At 50.4% G+C, this 11,198-nt stretch overlaps 2 protein-coding genes across 5 annotated transcripts; one reads left to right on the top strand and one right to left on the bottom strand.

Moving 5' to 3' along the window:
• The first annotated feature begins 42 nt into the window (after positions 1–42).
• Positions 43–5,143, top strand: LOC118502837. 2 transcript variants are annotated; one of them, XM_036035514.1, is made up of 3 exons: positions 43–240; positions 321–3,900; positions 5,028–5,143. In XM_036035514.1, the coding sequence occupies exons 1-3, from the start codon at positions 47–49 to the stop codon at positions 5,049–5,051; spliced, it is 3,798 nt and encodes a 1,265-aa protein (XP_035891407.1). In that variant the 5' UTR covers positions 43–46; the 3' UTR covers positions 5,052–5,143. The 2 variants fall into 2 exon arrangements, with proteins under 2 accessions (XP_035891407.1, XP_035891408.1); XM_036035515.1 differs by having other exon boundaries at positions 321–3,991; positions 4,923–5,143.
• On the bottom strand, positions 5,070–10,979 carry LOC118502842 (SH3KBP1-binding protein 1). Of its 3 annotated transcripts, XM_036035531.1 has the most exons (7): positions 10,509–10,979; positions 10,190–10,425; positions 8,951–10,120; positions 8,694–8,813; positions 7,746–7,766; positions 6,239–6,507; positions 5,070–6,167 (listed from the first exon to the last, which is right to left on the bottom strand). In XM_036035531.1, the coding sequence occupies exons 1-7, from the start codon at positions 10,640–10,642 to the stop codon at positions 5,490–5,492; spliced, it is 2,628 nt and encodes an 875-aa protein (XP_035891424.1). In that variant the 5' UTR covers positions 10,643–10,979; the 3' UTR covers positions 5,070–5,489. The 3 variants fall into 3 exon arrangements, with proteins under 3 accessions (XP_035891424.1, XP_035891425.1, XP_035891426.1); XM_036035532.1 differs by lacking the exon at positions 7,746–7,766 and having other exon boundaries at positions 10,509–10,978; XM_036035533.1 differs by lacking the exons at positions 7,746–7,766; positions 8,694–8,813.
• Positions 10,980–11,198: the final 219 nt, after the last annotated feature.

The following is an 11,198-nucleotide window of genomic DNA, read 5'->3' as shown; positions in this document are numbered from 1 at the left end:
CCATTTTCCCACATGCGCACCGCCTACTGTTGCTTGCATTCTGTCAATGAGCTGCGTTTATCAATTGCACCGAAAGCATATAGCAACGAGACACAGGTTGCTGCTCCACTCAGTAACGTTCATTTGGTCAGCACATCCAGTACACAGCTTGCTGCAAGGCGGCAACAAGATGAGCTCACCAGGCGAATTACGTGAGTTGCGAAACGCATTCGATAGGTTCTCGGTGTGGATACTAGCGCGGTAAGTATTAGCTTCTGGAGAGGCTGTTTCTGTAGTTTATTGTTGATTTCTTGAGCGATGTCCTTACTTCATTCCTGTAGCAATGCGGCCCATACAAACACTTCCCTACGTCTTGTGCACGGGAAAAACATTCATCCCCAGCTGTGCAACTACATGGTAGCACTAACTTCCGATCGAGACGGCAGTGCACGGGAGCTCGCCCTGCTAGAATTTCACCTCACAAAAGCACAGTTCGAAGCAGTATCGAAAAGCGCACGACAGTACCAACTGGAGCGCGTGATAGATAGCTTAAAATTACCAGCAACATACTCGCTCCAGCACTATCTGTACATCGCAAACGAAGTTCCGCCGATCGAAGCAACCCTTGGGCTTACACGGTTGACAAATGGCGACCTTAATCCGTTCGACTTATCGCTGATGCCAACCAACGCCCTGTGTCTGATAAGTGCCGCACGTGAACAGTGTGACGCGATAAGCAAAAACGTGTACGAAATCACCCTTCGGAACGATGGACAAACAGTTCGCGAACTGCTGCAGCAAATCCCGTCCCAGGCGAAAAAGAACAAATCGTCCGAAAAGCCACCCGTCCCAATAACGCCGAAGCCCGTAAACGGTATCAAGCTGGAAGATTTATCGTCCCAGCTAAAACCTGGCGAGCGTCAAGCACCCGAAGGCCTTTTCCTGGTACGGCAAGCGCAATTGGAGGACATTAGAAGGTACGTTAAAAAGGATTGTGTCGATCGGTTCGAAGACGTAACGCAAGCCATCCGGTTCCTGGTGAGTGAAAGTGTTCCGTTCGAAGGCACGACCTTCCCGGATCATCAAACCGTGCACGAGGTAGCTTACGTGCAGGACTACGGGATGGTGTTTTGGTTGCGCAGCCGAGGACCGGCCAAGTCCTCGGTTGGGAAACATTTTACCGTCAGCTGCTGGAACGAGTACGATGCGGTACCACCGGCACCGGGCTGGCTGAACGTGCTGGTGTCGAATGAAACGGACGGGAGCACTACCCATCTGCAACGGCACGCCGAAAGCGTGAAGCGCCATAATCCCTTCAAATTGATCGTTCTACTACAGGCAGCTGACGTGATGAAAGTTCTACAACAGCCCGATGAAGCGGTACTCGATAAGCTGTGCTCCTTGTTTGGTGTACAGAGCGATGAGGAACGGGCCATGGTAGCTACCACCGTCCAGCTGGAACTCCTCATCGATCACGCAATCGCGGACAATGGTTCGGACATGATGGCGCAAACCTTGGTTAACTTTTTGAATTCGATAGACGAGAGCATAAGCCAGCGGATGACCGTGTGGATCGTTGGAGATGATCTGCTGTGGACGTGTGTCGCAACCACCTGTGCGCATTCGGCCATAAAGCACGTCATCCCAACGCTGGAAGAAGATCAATGGAAAGCATGTTTGTCCCAGATGCTAACGAAACAGAACAGCGATGCGGTGGAATCGATCGCGGAGCGTATCGTTGCAAGCAACAGTCGAAGCGTGGGACCTGATCATTACGGCAACCTGTTTGTACTTAGCGCCCTGTCGGAAAGTGTGAATGAGGAACCCACCTCATCGTGCTGGTGGATCGATGCAATGGAACGGTATGTGTGGAGACACATTGCACCACGAGACAGTAAGGAATTGGATGATCTTGAGCAGCTTTGCTACGAGCGTATGTTCGATGACTCAACGGATCCTACGCAACACTGTTCCTCGCGCAGCCCTATAATGCATCGAACGCTGCAAACGCTGCTGGCAGCAACATATCTCACCAAGCATCCACAGTTGATCGACATTGAAAAGTACCGACGACTCGGGTGGAAGAATTTAATCGATCTTCTACCATTCCGACACAGCTCGGTAGCGAGAGCGGTGCTCCACCATGATCTGGACGCGGTGCGAGAAAGCGCCCCGGAAGCGTTAACCTCAATCGCCGACTGCTGGCAGCGAAATCTGCTCCATGTGGTGCACAATGCAAAGGAAATTGGAGATGCGCTACTAGCGGCCGACGTTCCCTTCGACCAGCCGTGTGCTGCGCAGCTAAACAGCTGGACACCGATCCTGATGGCCGTAGATCGTAGCGATTGGCCGCTCGTTGACAGTCTGCTAGCGCAAGGAGCTAACCTGTCGAACCAGGACTCGAAACTTCACACCATGCCGCAGTCGGAACTCGCGCAGGTGGTCTGCGACTGTATCGCCGAACACTGTCCGGCACTAATCGAGTGGATTTTAGACCAGCGGCCCGATTACCGAATCAACCAGCAGACCATCTACACCGTATCGGTGTTCGAAGAGCAGTTCCACGATCGTGAGCTTGTCTTTCGTCTGCTGACCCTGGCGCAGGAGCAAGGTTTGCCCGCCAGAGAACCACCGTACCGGTACATCTTCGACAACACCGCGCTGGACAATGCCGTCGAGGATGATCGTATCGAGATGGCCATATTTCTTGTGGAACGACTTCACTTTGAACCGACGGAAGCTTTCCAAGCACTGAGAGCTCGGTATCAGCAAAACTCGCAGCTGAAGGACTACAAACGGATGTTTGAGCTTTGCAGGGAAGGTGAGCTGGAGAAGGTAAAGCGTATGATTGAGGAGCACGGGCTCGATCCACAGTGCCAGTACGATGGTAGTAATCTGCTCATTCAAGCTGCCGCGAGCGGGAATGTGGCGCTGGTTCAGTATCTGTATGAAACGTGCGGTGGTTTCGAGGCTCGGTTGGATGAATGTGACGAGCACGGATGTAGCGCACTGTCGGAAGCGCTCGTCGGAGATCATCAGCCGATCGTACAGTGGTTACTCGCTCGGAATGCCACTGTAAACCCTGAGTGGATTAAGCAATACCCCGGCAAGCTACCGGATGAAGGAGTCGAGGTGGATGTCGAGGATTTCCTATCGCTCGTAGCGTGTGATCGAGCCAAGCTGGAACGATTGGCGATCGATTACGGTCGGTACGAGTCGGGTGAGCTTTTGCTCCATTGCTACATCCGATACGTGGACGAACCGGACGACGAGACGTTCCGCTTCTTGCTTTCCCAGTACGACAATGTGGATGTACGCACGGACGGGGACGGAGAAACGCCACTCCATATCGCGTTGCAGAGTGGTAACAAGCGGTGCCGGGAAATGCTGCTAGCGGCGGGCGCGGATATCTATGCGAAATCGCTCAAGCATGGCCTAACGTCCCTGCACTACGCCATCATGGGCGGTGCCGACCGACCGTTCCTTACGCGACTGATCGACGGGGACGGGTTTGATGTAAACGTGCGCGATGAACGGGGCCGTACGATCAGCTTCTATATGTCGCTAAACACCGACCTGTACTGCTGGTTGATCGATCAGCACCAATTTGATCCCTGTGCGCGTGATAACGAGGGCCGATCGTTGCTTCACCATCGGGTAATTAGGAACAGCTTTTTTGCTCGTACGGAAATTGAATATCTGCTTAAGATGCCTCAATTTTCCCCATCACAAACCGACCGTCGCGGCCGGCTACCGTTACACTATGCGGTGGAGATGGACAATCTAACAATCGTACAACTGTTGCTAAAATACCGCCCGGATCTGTGCGGCATACCGGACGGCGATGGTGTGACACCGATGCAGCTGGCCCGCAATTTAAACCATTCAACAGTTTTCGAATTTTTGGCGCGAAGCTCGGCGGACGCAAACTAGTGATGTGCAAACTGAATCAGAATGAGTAAATGACTTAAGTCTTAGCAATGAATTAGATGATTTAAATCATCACGAAGAGTTATTTTAACTAACCTATGATTTAACTCTCTGTGCCGACTAGCCACTCACTCACTGCGTTTTAACTCACTCATGAGTTAAATAACTCATTGGTGATTTAACTCTCCGTGCCGACTAACCACTCACTCACTGCGTTTTAACTCACTCACCTCGTTTTTACTCACTCACCTCGTTTTAACTCACCTACTTCGTTTTAACTCACTCACCTCGTTTTAACTCACTCACCTCGTTTTTACTCACTCACCTCATTTTTACTCACTCATCTTGTTTTTACTCACTAGAGAGTTAAATGTCGTATTGGCATATCGCATTGGTCACGAATGGTTAAGAATGTTAATAGATTGTTCTACTAACAACCAATCTTTCTCATTTCTCATGCTCATGAACATTTTTTTGCTTGATTGACATTTTGCTATGCATTAACAAAGTTTTGCCAGCAATACGGCCAGGCCGTTCTTTATGAATAAAAAAAAAAAAAAAAAACAAAGTTTTGCCCAAAGATCGCTTCGATATCGTATAATAACTGACGAGCTGTATAGCTGAACATTTTAGATCGGCCATACACACAAGCGAAAGATTTACATAGTCTCTTTTAAAATAATTTATTTATGAACAATCTATCGGCTAAGTCATCTAACATGAGTGAGTAAAAACGAGGTGAGTGAGTAAAAACGAGATGAGTGAGTAAAAACGAGGTGAGTGAGTAAAAACGAGGTGAGTGAGTAAAAACGAGGTGAGTGAGTAAAAACGAGGTGAGTGAGTAAAAACGAGGTGAGTGAGTTAAAACGAGGTGAGTGAGTAAAAACGAGGTGAGTGAGTTAAAACGCAGTGAGTGAGTGGTTAGTCGGCACGGAGAGTTAAATCACCAATGAGTTATTTAACTCATGAGTGAGTTAAAACGCAGTGAGTGAGTGGCTAGTCGGCACGGAGAGTTAAATCATTATTTAAGAATAAACTGAGTGAGTATAAGATGTAACACTATTATCACTCATTCACTCTGATTTAATGCACGCTACTGAGTGGTTATTCCCATCACTAACGCAAACGGCAAAGGTAGGTAGATAGTGTGTGTGTGTGTGTAGGATGCTTGCTATATATATTGCAGGATAAAATTTATTGTACAAAAATATATTATTCCCATATATGCTCGTTAGATGTTTTGTTTGCTGTTTTTCCTATTACAGTAAAGATGTTCTTTTTTTTCGTAAATTAATTTACACACATTCCGGAACAGCACAATAAACAAGACGGCAGCAAAACAACGGTTTGAGAAAAATAAATGTTTCCAGTCCAGGCCCTTTCGAAACATGATCAGAGAGAGAGAGAGAGAGAGAGGGAGAGAGAAAGTTGCGTATATCTGAGAAACACATACGATTGTAGCCCTATGAATTGAAGAATGCCGAGTTTTCCACGCGGAGGCTACAACGGGGCTAAAATTCCACCTCGAGATAACAGCACAGGAACCACTCTCAGATGTCCCTCGGCCGGCGGAGTAGAGATCAGTTTGGTTGGTGAGGTTGGTGTTGGTGTGCGGCCGCCGCCAGCGGAGGCTGCATCGGAGCGGCCACAGCCCCGAGTGCAGCAGAACCGGGCGGGGGCACTGGCTGGGGACCACCACCACCACCACCACCACCACCGAGTCCCATCGCGGCAGCCGATTGATTCAGAAATGCCACATTGAACGGTTTCAAGCGCCCGACAGTGCTCGGCTCAATAATGCTGCCCGAAAAGGCGGACGGGCACGGTGACATGCACGGTGTCGAGCAGTGGCTATTGCTAAGATCACACTGGTCCAGCTCCCGGATCAGCTCGTCGGCCGTCGGACCGCCGGCGGACCGTTTCGGTTGATCCTTCCTTTTCGCGATCTCGAGCGCCGTCGTCAGATCCCACATCTGTATCGCACCGTTGCAGTGGCCGGACAGGATGAAGCGACGCGGTCTCGATCCCATGCGCGAACCTTCGCACTCGTGCACACAGAACGAGGTGATCGTGGTACCGTCGACGGAACGTATCAAGCAGATGCGCTCCCCGTTGGAAGCGAGCCGCACGTACAGCTGGTCCGTATCCGGCACGACCTTCTGCACGAATATCTGCTCATCGTCCTGCTCGCCGAACGGGCCGAAATCGTTCCCGGCCGAGTAGCTGAACGTCGAGTCGACCGCTTCGAGCGAAACGATCTGCAACAATTTTAGCAGACGAAAATAGAAAAACGATTAGCACTGGCCACCGAAAATGGCGAAATGTTTACCTTAAAGGATGCTTCCGGCGTCGAACCGGGCTGGGTGGAGATCATACCACGAAACCGGGGCACCTGCCACGTGCGCACGTGATTATACTCGCTGCATACCGAAATTAAAAATTTCTCCGACAGCGTCACCTTCGTCACGGGGCTCTGGTGCACGGTGAACGTTTGGAACAGCTGCGGCCCATGCCCGACCGTTTCCGGGTGCTGCACAATGACGCGAACCGATCCGGACCGGGTGCCGTACGCGATTTCGATCCAGTTTCCCGACAGGCCTGATGGAACAGAGCACAAATCGATCGTAAATACGTGCGATTTGATGGGGATGGGGAGCGAGAATAAGCGTGACAGAGAGAGAGCGTGTAGAAAGGCGGTGGGGGGAAAACAACTTAAATCACACACACAGATTGAAACATACAGAGGTGATGATGATGATGATGAGAAGAAACAGCTTGATCGGCAAGGAAAAAATGCGAAACTCTTTGTGGAACTCTCATCGAACATGATCTGTACGCAATATCTAGCGCCAGAGTGACCGATGATAAACCTGTAGTCCGACAAAAAAAGGGAGGACCTCTAGAAGGTTTAGTGCCATGGAAGAAGATGTTGTACTGAAAACGCACGGACCCTGGAAGAAGGCTAGCCTGTCTGAAGACCAAATGCGGGACCGTTTCCAATTTTGAATACGATTCCGGTTCCGGATCCGATACAGATACGATTACAACGATACGATACGATTACAACAATTATTCTCATTTTAGCCTAACCTTTGCCTAAATGTTTTGAGTGATTGATGATCGATTGATGAGATGGCTTGGTTCCGGGCTTGGCTACGGAACGGGATCCGGGATCGAATCCGGAATCGGAATCTGAACTAGTTCGGAACTATGAATGTCTTCTCTTCTTTGTCTTCTTCTTCCTTGGCACAACATCCTCGAGAGGTCTTGGCCTGCCATCGCTGACCTGCCAAAGTAGCCAGCTCAACGTCGAGCGGGGAGGCGGTCTGGTGATGAAATTTGAACCCCGGCCCTGCCGTGTGAAGACCGGCGCCTTTATATCGCCTCGGCCACCGGACCGCCATGGGAAATGTCTATACCACATTGTTTTCGCATTTTTTCCTATCGTATTTCCTGTTCGAAATTCCTCTACAATCAATCGACCACTCAGGACCGCCACCAAAGCACCCACCACGCAGGAAAACCAATACACCGGATGATACGGATTCAATCGACAATTAACAGCCATGCAACAAATACGCAAAAACACCACTCAAACACGTTCGCGCATGCCGGTTGATGGTTGGAAATGGAGGAGCTGAGGAATGTACGATACTAAGCCGAACCAAACGGATTTAAATAAATACAAACGGTACAAATGGCGCGCGCAAGTGCACAAAGAAAAAAAGGAACAAAACCAAAAAGCGAAACGACACAAAAAAAAAATGGTGCCCCATGGCCAGGGTGGCGTTTTGTATTGCCCCTTTTGCCTTTCGGCGGTGGATAAAACGGTTTACCTTCCTTCACACGATCCGCGGCTTTTCATTCATATGCACATTCACAAACCGAAACGATAAGAAATTGATCAGAACACGGCAAATCGCGCCCCAAAAATCGCGGACGGAGAATAGGAAGGCGAAAATCAAAGAAAAGGAAGAGAGAGAGAGAGAGAGAGAAAGTGTGAATTGTTTGTGTGTGTGTGTGACGGATATATAACGAATATCAGATCACATGTATCAGCAACTAGTTTTGCTTGCTGTGCCCTGTACTAAACCAAGCGAAACATTATTCGGTTTATGCAACGAGCAGCTTCCAACAAGACGGGCAAGACAGATTCGCTAGGTGGAAAACGAGGGACAGAAAGGGATAAGCAAAGCACATTTGTTAAATCAAACCAAGGGGGGAGGGGATGATAAAAGTTGCTTGTGAAACGAAAATGGCCATCACCGGTCTGATGAGAAGCAAAATGTTGAATGTGCGGAAATGGATTCGGCATGCAATCGGAACATCTTCCATGAGCTGCAGCGAGGTGTATCAGCTGTGTGCTTGAACTGGACGCAAAGTCCGTGCAATGTTTTCAAACGGAATGAGCAATATTGAATAGTAGTACGCCATGACCCGTTGCCAAGGATCTTTTGAGATCACTGAAAGGGTGAGTTTCATGTGGGCAGGGCGTGGAATGTGATTTTCGTGTGCTTGATTTGGCGGTGGTTTTGGTGTGGTATTGGCCGGCGGTAGTGTTTTCATTGTGCGTGATCGTGCATATTACATGGCGTGTGTGTGTGCGTGTGTGCGTGTGCTTCAAATTACAGCGTGGTCGAGGTGTTCGAACGGAAGAAAAAACTAAGGGAGCGCGCTACAAAACGGACACGAACGTTTGCGTGCTTGGGAGGATGATGTTTTGCACTCTACAGAACCGGAAAGGAGAGACACACAGGAGAAGAGTTGTTTGATCGAGCACTTACTTGTCGTTTTCGGCGTTAGGTACACCGAAATGGCGGTGATGTGATCGTTCGAAGGATCTTTGTACAGTTCCGTCACCAGCAAATCGTTGTCCTTCATGCGCAGTGGAAATTTCTGCATATCTGCAAAACACGGAATTGTAACAGTTCGCACCGCGAGCGAAAAAAGGGTACGCCCAGACACAGACGTACACACACACACACACACACACACACACACACACACACACACACACACACACACACACACACACACTTACCGATGTAGTAGATCGAGCCATTGTTACACCCCAACAGCAGGAACGAACCGGCCGTATCGAAGGACAGTATCGGGACAAGGTCCTGTATCTGCCAGTGCTGGGTCATCGCGTGCCAAACGCCAATCTTGCCCGACGAAGAAAGCGCCACCAGCTGGCTGCCGATGAAGAACAGATACTCGACGCGCACGTGCAAATTGAACGTGCCGACCTCGGCCTTGCTGCCATCCTCCGAGATTCCCCACAGCCGGATCTGGCTGCCGTACGAGATTGCTACCATCTTACTGTGTGACTGTTCGCCCGCGGACGTGGCCAAATTCATCTTCGCATTGATCGCGATCCGCTCGATCGTCGTTTCGATGTACGGTGAGATGAAGATCTGCTGCCAGCCGGAATAATCCTTCAACCGGTAGCACGTCACGAAATGGGCGTACGCGACCGAGATCCAGTTGTGGTGCGCCTTAATGATCTGCACCCGCATCGGATCGGCCCACCCGGTGCCGGTTGTGCCCGGTCCGAACAGCAGCCCCACCTCGTTGCGTATGTACTTGTTCAGATCGACGGACGAGTTGCGCGAGTGGCGCATCATGTCGAGGGAGGCTGTGCGGGAATGGCCTGGCATCCACTGGGAGTTGCCACGCTGGCCATTGCCACTGTACGAGACGCGCAAATCCCACGACGAGTTGCGCGAGTGGCCCGCGTGCCGGGATGAGGTGCTACCACCGCTGCCACCTCCAGCCCCAGACGATGCTGCCCCGTTGACTCCGACGCTTCCACCGGTTCCACTTCCGCTGCCAACAACGACAATACCACCGCCGCCGCCGCCGCCGCTGCTGCTCGATGGGCCGGGTGGTGCACCCTGCGAGAGCTCCGGCACGCGTACCATCGATCCGGGACGAGCATTGGTTTGGTTTAGCCCAACGGGAGCAGTGGCGGCCGCTGTGGTATTATGTGGCGGGCCTGTTGGGTTTGCCGGATTTGTCATCTGTGTCGGCTGCTGCTGCTGCTGCTGCTGCCTGTGCTGCTGACTGTTCGAAGGACCCGGTACGGGTTCCGATTTGTTCTGAATGGAGGAGCTAGCCGAATTGAACGAGCCGGTGGTCACAGTTCCTGCACTGATCGAGCTGCCCGACGAGCCCGACGATCCAAGGGGAATTTCTTGTATAGGAATATCTGCCAAGAAGCAAAACGTATCGGCTACTGTTACCAAGCCCGGACAGGATGACCCGAAACGCAACTTACTTGGTGCGGGAAGGTAGCCGTAGAACAGCACATCGCCACAGCTCGACTGGTCCATCTCTTCGCACAGCATAAGCCGTTTGATGAGTGGAGCAATGTTGTAAAACTCGGCCTCATGGCGCAGCACCCGGATGTCGACAGATTTGATGTCTATTTCCTTCGTCCGCAGGTAGTTCAGCACCAGGCTGAACAGCTTCGGATCACGGTCGATGAAAATAGCGTCCGTTTCATCTCGCAAGCTGTGCACGGAAGGGGGGAAGCATTAGTGGCATCGGGTGATTTGCTGCCTTTTACACACACTACCGAACCTGCCCCAACTCACCTCGATATGCGTCCATTCAGCAGCGAGGTAAAGAAGGTATCCGGTACCCATGTTAGGGTTTGCCGGGATGTGGAAAATCTCGTACCACCAACATTCAGGTTCACAATGTCGCCCACGTTGTTCGAGTAGGCCATCGTTTTATGCCACTTTTCACACGATCGATCGAAAGGGTAAAATCGCTTTTTCTTTCCCTCCCTGTGGTGGAACCGATTTTCACTTGCTTGCCTTGCCACAAGCACAGCAGCGCCCTGGCTGCGGGATCCTGCACTGTGTTGCACCCGGTGCCTCGTCACCACATTATCACATTAACTTACAGCGACACGTTTTTCACCATCGTTCTACGACAAAACTTTCTATCTGAACATACGGAATTTTCATAACAAAAAGAGAATGTACATTTTGATAACAAAAAAAACGCAGTGTTGTTTGCTGACGGCAGTTGCGCCACCATCTGTCAGTTGCATATTCAGCATTCAGCAGTACTTGTATGGCTGTGTGTGTGTGTGTGTATGTCGCGAAGATGAAGGGAAATTAAAGGAATGCAATATAAAAACGGATTTCCTAAAAATTTGCCAAAATTTTATTTCGTTAGTCTAATAATGCTGAGCGAAACTACGAAGCTTCAGCTAAATTGCTGCTGTTTTGATAACCTTTTTCCGCTGAATTGCTGAACTAACCCTCAACAGGCCG

This window comes from Anopheles stephensi, chromosome 2, assembly GCF_013141755.1.
Source record: "Anopheles stephensi strain Indian chromosome 2, UCI_ANSTEP_V1.0, whole genome shotgun sequence".
Lineage (NCBI taxonomy): Eukaryota > Metazoa > Arthropoda > Insecta > Diptera > Culicidae > Anopheles > Anopheles stephensi.
This window is presented reverse-complemented; position numbering and strand designations above follow the sequence as displayed.